The 13580-nt window shown below is 48.5% G+C and overlaps 8 protein-coding genes across 8 annotated transcripts; 6 read left to right on the top strand and 2 right to left on the bottom strand.

Annotated features, from left to right (window-relative positions):
• Window positions 1-83: 83 nt before the first annotated feature.
• DFJ58DRAFT_712696 (uncharacterized protein) lies at window positions 84-1851 on the top strand (the record flags this gene model as incomplete). The annotated part of the gene is made up of 7 exons (XM_041383883.1): window positions 84-540; window positions 594-665; window positions 719-1060; window positions 1110-1354; window positions 1404-1494; window positions 1520-1545; window positions 1597-1851. The coding sequence occupies 7 exons, from the start codon at window positions 84-86 to the stop codon at window positions 1849-1851; spliced, it is 1488 nt and encodes a 495-aa protein (XP_041251536.1).
• Window positions 1852-2029: 178 nt separating this feature from the next.
• On the top strand, window positions 2030-2864 carry DFJ58DRAFT_720814 (transcription initiation factor IID, 18kD subunit-domain-containing protein; the record flags this gene model as incomplete). The annotated part of the gene is made up of 3 exons (XM_041384737.1): window positions 2030-2444; window positions 2498-2595; window positions 2676-2864. 3 exons carry the CDS (start codon window positions 2030-2032, stop codon window positions 2862-2864), a joined length of 702 nt encoding a protein of 233 aa, XP_041251535.1.
• On the bottom strand, window positions 2858-3792 carry DFJ58DRAFT_753888 (RNA-binding domain-containing protein). The gene is made up of 5 exons (XM_041387956.1): window positions 3661-3792; window positions 3553-3609; window positions 3344-3505; window positions 3231-3287; window positions 2858-3183 (listed from the first exon to the last, which is right to left on the bottom strand). Exons 1-5 carry the CDS (start codon window positions 3755-3757, stop codon window positions 3095-3097), a joined length of 462 nt encoding a protein of 153 aa, XP_041251534.1. The 5' UTR covers window positions 3758-3792; the 3' UTR covers window positions 2858-3094.
• An 83-nt stretch (window positions 3793-3875) lies between these two features.
• Window positions 3876-6104, top strand: DFJ58DRAFT_753885 (uncharacterized protein). The gene is made up of 4 exons (XM_041387955.1): window positions 3876-4103; window positions 4156-4319; window positions 4375-4759; window positions 4809-6104. The coding sequence occupies exons 1-4, from the start codon at window positions 3964-3966 to the stop codon at window positions 6031-6033; spliced, it is 1914 nt and encodes a 637-aa protein (XP_041251533.1). The 5' UTR covers window positions 3876-3963; the 3' UTR covers window positions 6034-6104.
• Window positions 6105-6955: 851 nt separating this feature from the next.
• Window positions 6956-8117, top strand: DFJ58DRAFT_712678 (kinase-like domain-containing protein; the record flags this gene model as incomplete). The annotated part of the gene is made up of 5 exons (XM_041383881.1): window positions 6956-7213; window positions 7266-7410; window positions 7463-7596; window positions 7649-7900; window positions 7959-8117. 5 exons carry the CDS (start codon window positions 6956-6958, stop codon window positions 8115-8117), a joined length of 948 nt encoding a protein of 315 aa, XP_041251532.1.
• On the bottom strand, window positions 7807-9509 carry DFJ58DRAFT_902960 (coiled-coil domain-containing protein 55-domain containing protein; the record flags this gene model as incomplete). The annotated part of the gene is made up of 4 exons (XM_041394841.1): window positions 7807-7900; window positions 7959-8886; window positions 8935-9133; window positions 9189-9509. The coding sequence occupies 3 exons, from the start codon at window positions 9507-9509 to the stop codon at window positions 8255-8257; spliced, it is 1152 nt and encodes a 383-aa protein (XP_041251531.1). The 3' UTR covers window positions 7807-7900; window positions 7959-8254.
• DFJ58DRAFT_753881 (3' exoribonuclease family, domain 1-domain-containing protein) lies at window positions 9492-10888 on the top strand. Its single transcript, XM_041387954.1, has 6 exons — window positions 9492-9715; window positions 9765-9843; window positions 9902-10010; window positions 10066-10281; window positions 10333-10482; window positions 10530-10888. Exons 1-6 carry the CDS (start codon window positions 9580-9582, stop codon window positions 10611-10613), a joined length of 774 nt encoding a protein of 257 aa, XP_041251530.1. The 5' UTR covers window positions 9492-9579; the 3' UTR covers window positions 10614-10888.
• Window positions 10889-13572, top strand: DFJ58DRAFT_753874 (amino acid permease-domain-containing protein). The gene is made up of 15 exons (XM_041387953.1): window positions 10889-11260; window positions 11317-11342; window positions 11396-11412; window positions 11465-11578; window positions 11635-11741; window positions 11801-12006; window positions 12060-12071; window positions 12119-12352; window positions 12403-12568; window positions 12618-12832; window positions 12883-12929; window positions 12983-13025; window positions 13081-13144; window positions 13200-13277; window positions 13332-13572. Exons 1-15 carry the CDS (start codon window positions 10978-10980, stop codon window positions 13463-13465), a joined length of 1746 nt encoding a protein of 581 aa, XP_041251529.1. The 5' UTR covers window positions 10889-10977; the 3' UTR covers window positions 13466-13572.
• Window positions 13573-13580: the final 8 nt, after the last annotated feature.

The following is a 13580-nucleotide window of genomic DNA, read 5'->3' as shown; positions in this document are numbered from 1 at the left end:
TCGATTGACTGTATCTAAGTACCCCGTTCATAAATCACGCGCACGGCTCGATGAAAGCTATCAAGTCACCATCTCCCAAGAAGATGAAACAGAGAACTTTGGGCGATTTTCTATTTCCATCCTCTCCAGCACCAATTTCACCCCCAGCACCTCCGGCGAAGCGGAAGCACAAGGCTATCGCTCTTGACTCGGATACAAGTGACGATCTTGCACAGGATAGTGATGTTGGCGCTATAAAGTTTGAACCAGAAGTTATCGATGTCAGCGATGAAGGCGATTCTCCACGCCGACCGAGTACTAGACGGCTCAAGAAATCCCTCGTTGTCACAGACAGTCTGCCAGATGTGGCAGCAAGCGATGACTCGCTGGAAGATCATATTGGCATACCTATGCGATGGAAAGGGAGCAATAAAGGGAAGAAGAAGAGAAAAGCAATAGCAGATTCCGACGATGAATCTCAACCGCGCAAACGAAAGTTGGTCAAAGGCGCCAGACCTCCAAGTCCTGAAGGAAGTGTTATCGATGAAGTCGATGAGAATGGTAAGCTCTATCTACTTTCCTCCTTGCGATGTTATATATATCTGCTTCCACAGACATCATTGAGTCGCGTCTTCGCGCTCGCGACAAGAAAACAACATTTCAAAAACGTCTTGAGAAGTTAAAGAGTGGGTCAATACCCTTGACGCGTGAAAATTCATCTCATTGAATATTCTATAAGGTCTCAAGGGTAAGAAACGCTCAGAGATAACCCTTGAATCCTCAGAGTCGGACACCGAGTCATCGGAAGACCCGGTGGTGCGACCCTTCAAGGGTGCACGACCAGATCATGGTCAAGAATATGAGTCCTCTAGTGGGGAACATAAACAAACAGATGAAAATGACGACTTTATCGTTGAAGATGACGCGCATGGTGTTTCGACTACGCAGCTACCCATCGCTTTTAGCATGAACACCCATCAAGATCTCGCCCATCAATTCAAGATCGTCTGCCAGTTATTTGTTCACATGGCTGTCCGTTCTCCTTCTGACAGACGCCCATTCATGAAGAAGATGTTGGAAAGTGTGGATGTTCATTGTCATTCGAAGGACAGCGCTAATACGGTCTGCAGCGGAGCAATATTTCTCTGTCCCACTTCAGGTAACGCGACGGAAATTATCTGGGATGAAAGACTCTCTGGTCACATCCTCGGTCTGGAAACCTCAATTCAAGAGGCCGCTCGAAAGACACCCCAGATTCGAATTAGTACGAATGAAGTTCAGCGCTCCTCAGTGTGATGCTTGCAATCTAGGTGGGAGAATATCCACACTAATCGGCCGAGTGAGCGGCAAGCCATATGACAAATACGATTTCGAGGTTTGTTTTAGCTCGTCCAATTATGTTTTACACGACTGATTGCGAGTAGCCCGAGTCAGACGACGAGTCATCGAGCTCATCAGACATTGATTCTGATGATATCAGTCACAAGTCTTCTGACAAACAATTTTATCTCGGCCGTTTTCTGCGCTGCTCGGACACGAGTTTTCCACGAGTTCAGTCACTGGGAGGTAAGATATCTTCGAAGTATTTTGTTCACTGCTCGACAACTTTGAAACTAGTATCACTTGTATCACTCTTTCCTGGAGCAGATCGACGAAGTTCTCGATGACAATCGTAGTTTTGTCCGAATCGCTTTCGCGGGGGGCGTCAAACCTCCCAAAGATATGCGAGATGCAGATAAAGTGATGGACTGGCTTGATCAGCGTGGGTTAATCGAGTCCGAGTGGCAGAGAGTTAAAGAGTTGATGGATAAAGCCAGGAATCTCGAAATACGCGCAAAGAGAGGAGGCGATCAGGACGACCAGGATATGTAATCTGTATATCAATATTCATTATCTTTGTTCACACTATGATTTGTTACCAAGGCTGTTGTCTACTCGAATCTTATGTACAGTCAGGACTACTCGCATAGGGGCAGCACATGAAATAGGAATGTGTCCCACGGCTTGTCCTTTCCCATCCTCAACTTGTGAACAAACGCGTTCAATGTTCATGTCGTACTCACATTACCAGCCGGGGCAGCATCCAGCGGGGACAACATATCCTTATTATCACCCAGGTGCGCCAGGCGCATATGCTCACCCTCAGACTCCAGGTTATCCAGCCTACCACCAAGGATACGCCACAGGTGTGACTGGCTACGGTGCATGGCCATATCCATACACCTATATCCCACAGCAGCCTGCACAAGCTCCCTCTCAACAGGCAGTGCGGCCCACAGTACAGACAACGGCGCCGCCTGCCGCAACACCCATACCCACTCCAGTCGCTGCCACCCCGAAGACGACCACATTTACGTCTTATACCCCAACCTATGCCCGAGAAACCGCTCCTGCCACCACTACAGGTGGAGGTACTGGGCGCAGTAGAAAACAGGCAAATTTCAAGGGCCTCTTCTCCAAAGAGCGTGCGTTCTATTAGGTCATTGCTATTGGAAAGTTTTCAGCCAGATTTCTCCAGTGAAAAACCTCATGTATGGTTTCGGCGACGATCGTAATCCCGCCAACGACACAGTGAATGTCATGGAAGAAATACTTGTCGAGTTCATTGCAGATGTCGTGCGTGTCTTCGTTTTTTGGTATTGCATTATACAGACATGTGAGTGCCGAAACTCAAACAAACATTACTTGGGGCATAGTGTCAAACTGCTGGTGGTCCACAACGGAAAACACGATTGTCTATTGAAGACCTTCGTCGAGCTTTGTCGAGGTTGGCAGATGCAAAAAAGCTGGCTCGTATGGAAGAATTGTTATTCATGCAGGAGGATATCAAACGTGCTCGGGCCCAGTTCGAGGAATCCGACATCACGCAGTCAAAGGAGTACTAGAGAAATTACTTTAGTAGCGCTGTCTTATTTTCTACATCATTGTTCTACATCTGTATTTTATATCTTGGCATCGCAGACCCACCTACCGATGCCAACATCACACCGCGTCTCCGCTCCCACAACATCTTGCAGGTATGAGGAAGCTGCCGAGAACAACAAGGTAGTGGGGTTTCGCTGAAACCGTTCGCTCCACTTGCCATGAAATGGCGATTGAGGCCGCCATGGTCCGGTTACTCTTCCATTGCATCCGGCTCTTCATCGTTGGCTTGCTCTTCGGCTTCTGCAGAAGACGCTCGTTGGGCCGTACGACCTTGCACACCTAGGGAACGTCAGTGAAACAACACAAACATCCGCGAAATTGCTAACCTCCACTTTGTGCCAATGGCTTGGCGTGCTGTTTCAGCCATTCTTCTGATTCCCAGACTGTTGGAAGGAAGGATTGAGAGGGGGTCGCAGTAACTTGTAGAGATAGCACGTACTAGCTCTATTCCCATCTGGAGGCTGCAAGCCTTTCATAGGCTTAGCTTGGTTGACTTTCAGCACTCTGCCCCGTAACTCATTGAGATCCATGTTGTCGATTGCATCCTGAGCATCTGTAGGAGAAGAGTATGTCACGAATGCGAAACCACGATGTTTGAATTCTACGGATAGTCAGCATGTGAATGACTGTTCATGTTTGTCTACTTGCCTGTCGGCTTTGATGGATTGGCTGGTGCTGGAGGTAGCTGTACTTCAATGATGTCACCTGCGGTTTCGAGGCGTTCAGTGTGAAGTTGTTGCACAACAGAACACCTACCGAAAGCCGAAAAATGCTCGTAGATCACCGTCTCGTCGATATCGTCCCCAATACCCCCAATGAAAATGGTCTTCTTACCCTTGGTGCCTTCTTCCATCGACTACAAACAGTTCAGTGTTGGGCCAAATTGTGATGCTATTCAATTACTTAGTCAGCGGCTTCAGAATCTAACACAAGTAAACAACTCTAAGTAGAAGTGTAAGACAACCGACCATCCGTCTTCCGTCATATCCGAGAATGTCGCTACATTTAATGGCGACGGTCTTCACTTCCTTCATTATACGTCCTTCTTCACAAGCGCTGATGGATATCGATAACATGTCATTTTGGGGATCGCACTCAACTTCCTTGTCACTCTATCATTTCCTTTGGCAGAAACAGGACCAGTCTGTCATAAAGCAAGGGGTGAAATGTCATGCTCCAGATATGGAGGGCTCCGACAGGTCAGTTTATTTCCTTTTTTTTGGTTTTGGAATGATATTGAGGCTAATGCAGGGTGCACCTACTCACCTTCGACGCCATTGATCTATCTGGATGTCCTGGTGCCAAGTTACCAAACGGAGCAACTTCCATGGTCATCCGTTCAGAGTATGAATTACTCTTTGAACACATCTCCGCAATCGAGCGCAATTTCATAGTGCATGGATCGGCAGGTATTGGTAAGTCGAGTTCCTTCCAGAGGCGCTGCTGCTCAATGCAATTAACTATCCTTAGGAAAGACACATTTTTTAGCATATGTCCTCGTCAAGCGACTTCTCGCTCGTCAACCGGTGACGTATCAAATTGACCAACTACACTCATCCGTCATGTGCTTCACCGCGGACGGGTTCTTCACCCTCCCGCAGGAGAACAGCGAGTACCACCCCCTGTTCCAACGCGAAGATGTGTGGCACCTCGTCGACAACACGCATGAAGACCCCACCACGCACCCGAACACCGCACACACCCAGGCATTGATGTGGGGCACGTGCGGCAAGGCCATCTTCACCACATTTTGGCCGGACAGTTTGGGCTTCAAGATCGACTGGTCACCTGGGTATGAAGTTTCTCTTCAGCGGTGGATGAAACCATGTACTTGGGACGAGATCGTTGCGATGAGGTAAAATGTCATGTTGCCATTCTTCATGATGGCTGACCATTTTCCTAAGTGCTTTTACTGCAAACAAGCACGAAAAGCACGATCCAGAGGCTTTGCGGTGGTCTTACACCCATTTCGGGTCCAACGTGCATACCTGCCTGCAAGTGTCTCGCCACCCCAGCCGTGCTAATTATTACCTCAACGAATTGGAGTGCGCTCGCGATAATTTCTGGTTCCAGCATCCCGTATTGCGCGAACATGAAGCCCTATACAGCCGTAATCTTTTCGCCGTACAACCAGGAGATACCCGCACAGAGCCAATGCCCTACCCAGTATCACAGGTTGCCAGTAGGCTCCTCGCAGACGGGATCGCCTCCTTAGACCCCTCCACTGCCAAGGACGCTGTCTGCAGCCTACTTAACTCAGAGGACACCGAGGAGTCAGGCAAGATATTCTATCGTCAGGCTGCGATAGCGCTGATGTCTAGGTTCGGAGGGGTTTTCGAGCTCGGGTGTCCCGACTCAGAGGGGCATTGCAAGCCAGCACACAAAGATCTGAACTTGCATGCCAAGCTTGACCTCGCGGGCAAGGAAGGGCGGGCTATACTGCACTCAAGGTATACATACTCCACCCAAGGCGAACTTGCGGCGCTAGCCGAGAAATATCCGCACGTTCTTCACTCCCCCAAGCATGCGCTCGTGCACCCGGGCATTGACGCGATCATGTTTGACGATAGCACCTCCACAGTCTGGCTTATGCAGGTGACGTATGGATACCCGCGCCGGATATCTCCCCAGGGTCTGCTCTTCCTGCTCAGTACTGCAAGAGGCACCGCCTACGAGCCGTCCCCCATCCGCCCCTGGAATCTCGTATTCATATCACGCGAGCAGGCGACTACAGACTCCCTCCGGCTAAGTGGGTCGATAACGATGCAGTTATTTTACTCTGTATTCTGGGATCCACGCATCAAACCATACATCATGCAACTTCGTGACACGGACAGCTCTTCAACTGATCCGTACGCGCAGTGGGGCTTCCCCTACAAGATACCACGGAAGCACTCGCTCAGTCTCTCACGGCGTCTCGCAAATCGACTGGTGCATCTATTGCACAGGCCTCGGCGGCAAACTGGACTAGACCATGCAGACCAGGTGACTGCGAGGCTTTGGAGTACGATTATACAGACGTCGGGGGTGCCGGGAGCTCAACTACTTGGGGAAATGACGAGCGAGCAGCCAGTTGGCCCCAATGGGTTTCAAATGATTCCTATATTAAGTAACGCAGAGGCAGACTAATGAGTCAATATTGTAGAACTATTGTAACGATGTACACGGTTAACTTGATATTCCAGCATTTATAATCTGCAGCCTGCTGCCCAGCGCGTGTGCAATATCACTGTTAACCACGGTGCACAGCAACACTCCTCAATGGCTTCAAATCGGCTGTTAGTCGGACTCAGAACTGGTCAGTTCAGATAAATTTGCGGCACGTATGGAGTGGACGCGTATGCGTGTGATATGTTGCTGCATAGTATCGTACTGATCGGACTTGTAAATAAATCCGAGATATTGAATTCGAGTGGCCCAGGCAACATACCCAAACCGGTAACTCTCCTCTTGGTAGTGCATTCCCCCAGCTGCCTATCAATTTGCCATCAAAGGTGTTTACCTGACATCTGGCGGCGAGGTCCGCTCGCTTCACTATTCAAATTCACAAAATGGGGCTACTACGAGGTGAAAACACTGCCTAATTAGATGCAGTTACAAGATCGTTCGTTCTTTGTAGACCGGATATTATGGAGCAGGTGTCATATAGTGGACGGATTTGTGGTGAGAAGTCACACCTCCTCTATCGGCCTGAGAAGATACATCCTCGATAATAAAATCATGTTGGCCCTATTCCCTTGCAATCATCGCACGCCTAGAGTTTTGCATCTCTTTTGGCAGTGATTTCCTGTCGCCTGTACTCTTCGACCGTGCCTGTCGAACCGTTCTCCCCGTGAAATACCAATTGACATGCCATATTCCGTTAGCCAGACTCAGCGGACGACCTTGTCTTATATCACCCACGGCATTGATTTTTAATCGCGCGTGCAGGTGCATGCTTCGACACTTCCCTGTGTGTTTTCGTGACAGTTGCAATTTCACATCCTTCACAAAAATTCCGACCCTCCATTATCTGACCATGGCTTCATCCACTGAATGGGACCGTGAATCCATGGCGTCCAGCACGTCCTCGTCTCTATCTTCCTGTGGCGAAGACGAAGTCAACGATCGTGTTTCACCTGACTGGGCGAAATACCGCTGCCATATCGAACGCAGGGGCTACCGTCTGGACACTGTCCGTGATGTAAAAGATTATTATCGGCACCATTGCAGCAAGATAGAGAAGGAAGGCTTGCACGTATATTTGTCCGGCTATCACCGCGTCCTTGCGAGGAGCGACGAAGATGCTCTTTGCAGAGACATTGGTCTGGTACGTCCTACAAGCTATCAGGTGCCATGCGCAATGTCACTGATCAAACAAGCGAGAAGGCCTGTTCAGAGCTACCCGCTGTTCTGATGGGACGAAGGTGATGGTCAAGGCGGTTCATCGGGATAGCAGGGAGCTTGATATCATCCGATATGTGTCTGCGCCAACTCAACGACGGGATCCCACGAATCACTGTATACGTGAGCTTCCCAAACAGACAGTTGAACTCTATTTACCATCCAAAAAATCTAGCTATTCTTGACCTCATTGATGCGCCCCAGGATGATCTATGTTTCATCGTTATGGAGGAATGGTCGGCAAATATGTTCCCAGAGGCTCCAGTTAGTCTCGGTTGCCTCATGGAATCTTTGCGCCATTGCATAGAGGTACGGAGAGGATTTATCGAGTTTGTATACCATATTAAAAGGTTCCCTCCAGCATATTGCATTCATGCATCGTCATCGCATTGCGCACTTGGATATCTCGCCGCGCAACTTCCTCACGGATTATAACGGGCGTTATGCTTGCATAGATTACGAACTCAGTCGCCGAGTAGATGAGGTATCTTGTCCGCGGATATTATACTCTCGGGGGTCGGAGATCCCACCAGAAGCTGAACATGGTCAGCTAAGTAACCCATTTATGATCGATGTATGGGCACTAGGGGTTCTAATTTTCAGAGCGTGCGAGGTTCGTACTATAGCAGACTACTTCCCACAGAGCTATGACTGATGCATGACTCAAATAGCTCGCTGAATTTCACGTGCCCGAACTTATGCGTCTAGCCGAACCGATGCTTCATGAAAACCCTGACAAGCGGCCATCGGCTGCTTCAGTACTAAAAGAATTTCAACGAATACAAGCGACGATGAGGAAAACACTACATGGCCGTCACATCGCTCCATAGCATACTATTCTTTAGCCACGTATTTGGAACTCAACATCAGACTTGGCATTGGACATTGTCATATGTAGGGCAGGGGTAATCGTTGCAAGTATGTATGTAGTACTGACATATAAGCACTTGAAGATCCATCTCTACGCTCATGATACCGGATCGTCACTTCCACTAGCTGCCACTGCTTCCTCCTCCAATTTCTGTCTTTTCCTTGCTAGGTAACGTGCACGGATATTCTGCACGTCCTCTTGTGTGTTCCGTTTTAATATTGTTCGCTGTCTTGCCTCTTCCTCATGTGCCTCTTTCTGTTTTGACACTCGTTCACGCTCCTCTTCTAGTTGTTGCCTGATTTCCCGTGCGCGGCGTTCATTGATTTCTCTCCGGCTTGCTGCTGTTCCTACTGCCTGGTGAGCTTGAACCTCACTCGTGCTGGCAGTTTGTTTCGTGATCTGGAGCCCAAGTCGTCGAGTGTTGGGAGCAGACAAATTTAAACCAGCAGAGAGCAATTCTCGCTTGTCGACGATTTGATTGTCGTCGTTGAGCTCAACATCTTTGCCTCGTTCTTTAGCTAATTGCGCAAGCTCAAGGTCCGATTTTGGTGTCAGTTCCGGAGGCTTGGTGATAGTTAGATTCGGAGCAGGCCCTCGTGGACCAATGACGCGTTTAGTCTCTGTTGCTGCCACTGCCTCTTCGTGCTGTTGCTCTGAGTCTTCCAATAGTTTACGGTAGAAATGGGCCATGCCGGTTGGTGCTCCCTTCTGTTTCTTTTTCTCAGCCTCTAAAGCAGAAATAAGCAATAAGTTGTTATCGTCACAATTTAACATACCTTCTCTCTGTCGTTCTTCTTCCTCCGCTCTCCGGACCTCAGCCATTTGATCCTTGTATGCCTGAGTGACGAAGGCTTCCTTGTCAGCGAATTCATCTCCTTCGGCTTCCCGTTCTCGTTGCATCATCTTGTCCTCTGCACGCAAATGATCCAGACGTCGTGTGGCAGCTGACGTTAAAAGGCCTTCGATGTACTTGGGCTATACAACATTATTGGCAAAATAGTTCCAGCGGCACGGATGATCAGAAGCGCGCCTTTCGTCGTTTGGAATCAACCTCTTTGGCCTCTTTCTGCTTGAGCTTGACCTCTTGCATCCTATCCCAAACTTCGTCATACTGATACACCGTAGCATCAACCTTCATCTCCTGCTCCATGCGTTTCCTCGCGGCCTTCGAAGATTCGACATTCTGAGCTAATAGCTTTTTATTCGCTGCTGCACCCTTATTGTCGGACAGAGTGGGAGCAGCATCAACAGGGTCATCATCACCGAGGGATGCAAACGCTGCCGGTTTCTTGAGAGGTGGTGCTGCACCGACTGGCTTTGCAGTCTTGGGGAGGGAAAAGGAGAGCTTCATGAAATTACGGGTTATGTAAGCCTGTTAGAGCTGTTTGATAAACTTGTTTCTTCGACTTGAATGCAACGTTATGGCTCAAAGTGCGAACGACCGCCGGCGGATAAATGGACCAGAAGAAAGCTTTCCGCCCGTATTCGACGACGACGATGAGGATATCAAATTGAAAACGCAGCGCAGTCGGGCACCTGGTGATATCAGGCCGATATGTCGGTGCCTTCTCTGTGCTTTTGTCAAATGATGCTGAATTTTTGACAGTCCTACAGCCAGGTCTTATAAGCCAGGCCAATGGATCTGCATACATCGAGACAGAAAAAACCAAAATTGCATGCGCTGTGTACGTTCGAGGTTACTTTAGCCTTCATCAGGCGCACCTTTTCTAAGTACCGTCATAGGTACGGACCACGGCAATCTAAAACTACTACCTACAGCGAAAAGGGCCGGCTGAATGTTGAAGTCAAGTTCGCTCCTTTCTCGTGTACGCGTCGAAGGGCGCCGATGCGCGTAAGTGATTCCTGAACTATGCACATAGCGTATTGAATGTCATAGGCTCCTCAAGGACGCCGAGGATAGATCTATTGGTATAGCAATACATCAAGCAATTGTATCATCAATACGCCTGGAGTTATTCCCAAAGTCGACCATCGATGTTTTCATCACGATCATCGAGAACGATGGAATTGAAGGCTGTATCGCATCTGGATCATTGGCTGCAAGTGCTGCACTTGCTGATGCTGGAATCGAAATGTTGGGACTCGTTGCGTCATGCTCCGCTGTGCGTGATTTTATTGTCCGTTTATAATTAAGTTTTTATCTGGTTTTTCAGGCTATTGTCGGAGATGACATTCAACTTGATCCAAGCGAAGCTGAAGCACGGGCATCCAGCGGTACTGTGATACTTGCTTGTATGCCGGCTTTGGATAGTATCACCAGTATCTGGCAGTCGGGACAGATGACCGCCGACTTGTCTTTGAAGGTAATACTTTCCGACTGACCGCAGTAAACGCTAACGAGGTACCACAGTGCATGGAACAATGTCATGAGCGGTGTATTGATATTCATTCGATAGTCGCGCAATCTCTACTCGAACACAGGAGAACCGATTGACGTGGCCTTCGGCCTCCGAGGTGCATTGTCAGCGTTGGCCGTTGTACATGATCTTGGAACTTGTTTGTCCCATGTAGTAATTAACCGAGGACATACAAGTGTGAACTAGTACACCCTCGTGGTGGATTTTTTCTACATGAGGTCCTTGACGCGCAATTATCTTCGGCACTGTGTTATAAAGTGTCGAGCTCAAGGACTTATTTTCATTACGTATGAGGTATACACGCGCCTACGTACACGAGTTAATCGTTTATGTCACGAGTTCCGCTCGTGGTCCTTTCTCAACCGCGACGAAAAGTTTCACGACTTGTTTTGGACAGCAGTTTTTTCTGTTCACGCTCACTAACAACCGAACCCTCGTTTGATGCCGGAATTGTTTTACGCCAATGATTTTTCCCCGCCTGCCTCTCTTAAATCATCGGAGGAGCACCAACGTCTCACCCTCGCTTCAGCACGCGATTCTAATGACTCGTCAGACTCACTACGCAACCTGGAGCTCTCGGAGGGACCTATGTCAGAGAGAGGGCGGTCAAGATCCTACTCAATAACGGGCTTTGACTTCCAGCGCGACCTATTACCCTTGAGCTCGAGTTTGAGTGAACCGGATACCGGGGAAAGTGGGGAGAAGAACATCACATTGCTACATGGTGAGTTATCCTCCCGGCAGTCTGGCGTGATACAAGTGGTTCACAGTGCACAAAAGGTATCGGACTCATCGTCGGCCTTCAAGTCAGTTCATCTATCTAATTCCATACTCGCATGCCTGATACATTATCTGGAAGATTGGATCAGGAATCTTGTGAGTAGACCAACCAGACAGGCTCAAACCCCAATTTGCAACTGTTAGTTAGCTCCTCACCAGGAGTTGTAGTTGCGAATACCCAGAGCGTGGGGGCTAGCTTGGTTGTATGGCTTATCTCTGGATTGCTTGGTTGGACGGGAGCCAGCAGCTTTGCAGAACTAGGGTTCGTCTATCCCACGTATCATGTTACTGGCGATCGATAAATACCTTGGTTTATAGCTCCAGTATACCACTGAACGGTGGAGCCCAAGCCTATCTCGCGTATGCGTACGGACCACTTCTATCCTACCTGTTTACTTGGACAGCGATCTCAGCACTAAAACCTGGTTTGTATTCTACCTGACTTTCAACGAGATTTGTAGATATACATTCAGTTACATTACAGGTGGAAATGCGGTCATTAGCCTCATCTTTGCTGAATACCTGAACCGGCTCGTATGGAACGCTGCTCAGGACGAGGTAGCACCAGATGACATTCCCCAATGGGCCAACAAAGTTACTGCGGTAGCAGCAGTACTTGTCGTCGCCATGATTTGTGCAGCTACTCGAAATTTGGGCACTAGGGCTTCTGTGGTGTTCACCACGGTGAAGGTGTGTTTGTTGCTAGTTGATTTCGTTTCCATCTAATAACGGTCCGACCTCAGGTCGCCGCCCTCGTGAGTGTTATGATACGAGTACTGAGTTGAGGCTCATTCCTTGCCAGATATTTGTGATCGTACTAGGGATGATACAACTTATCCGGGGAAAAGCATCAGAATCATTCTCTCGGCCACTATTCGAGGACTCGAGCCATAGTCCATCGGCATATTCATTAGCTCTTTACTCTGGGCTGTGGGCATTCGATGGATGGGATCAGGCCAACTATGTTGGAGGTGAGATGAAAAACCCCAGTAAAGATATCCCAAGAGCTATACATTCAAGTATGGCAGTTGTGATGGTAAGCAACAGAAGTACCATTTGAGATGTATAAACATTGAGCCCTTTTAGACACTTTTCTTATTAGCGAATGTGTCATATTTCGTGGTGCTAGACAAAGTTACTGTTGGTGTGAGCAACACGGTTGCACTGGACTTTGGTCGAGCGCTCTTTGGACCAGCAGGCGGTGTAGTTTTTGCTGTGATGGTTGCCATCTCTTGCTTCGGAGCATTGAATGGTAGATATTCCCTGTATAGTTTCTAGGTACTCGTGCTTATATCCTACAGGGAGTACCTTCACTTCTGCGCGCCTCATCTGCGTTGCCGGACGAGAGGGATATCTTCCTGCAATGTTTGGTCGCCTGAACAAGTCGAGGCAAACACCAGTCAATGCGATCCTCCTCCAAGCGGCCATCACCATTGTGTTCATCGTCATAGGAGGTGGATTTCGGTCGCTGATCAACTTCTCCGTTGTGGCGTCCTGGTCATTTTATTTCCTTACTGTACGTTTGGGTGCTCCACAGACGTCATGATCTGATTTCTTTTCTTAAAGGTTCTGGGCCTTGTCATACTTCGTGTGAAGGAACCAATGCTAGAAAGGTGAGTCGTCAGAACCTACTGTGCTACAAAGTTAAAGTTAACTTTGAGATCAGACCTTATAAAGCATGGATTGTAACCCCGTTGGTGTTTTGTGCTGTAAGGTTTATAATTACATCTAGGTGGACTCATTGACTATGACACATAATAACAGGTTGCGCTATTTTTGTTATGCATGCCAATTATCGCAGCACCGCTAGAAGCCATGGCGGTTCTAGGTGATTGATGAGTCCTCCTATACCCACTGTGGAACTTCTGATTTATCATCCGCAGGCTTCGTGTTGGCAGGAATACCGGTGTATTATTTGACGAATCCGAATCGTGATCAAGCCAGTTTACCTGCCTTTCTTGGTGAGTCATTAGTTTTCCGCTGACATCAGATGATGACATCGATGTGTTCTTCAGGCTTTTTCAGTACTTGCGTTGCTAGAATTAGAGGCCAACCGTCTGCGGGCACGGGATGGGTGGCGGTGTCCACGGAGGGTGACGAGGTGGAGATGCTTGATAACCGGACTTCACGCGCACGTTTGAACAGTTAATGATCAGTGATGACTAGACTAGTGGTGCACGATCTTAGATATTGACCGTCGCTTCTTGTGTGTACACGACAAATACCTGTTTCAGTACTAGGTAACGCTGGCTATGCAAGTACTG

The sequence above is a fragment of the Suillus subalutaceus genome (assembly GCF_016647625.1).
Source record: "Suillus subalutaceus strain FC151 chromosome Unknown DFJ58scaffold_1, whole genome shotgun sequence".
Taxonomy (NCBI): domain Eukaryota; kingdom Fungi; phylum Basidiomycota; class Agaricomycetes; order Boletales; family Suillaceae; genus Suillus; species Suillus subalutaceus.
Note: the sequence above shows the minus strand (reverse complement) of the source record. Positions and strands in the feature narration are given on the sequence as shown.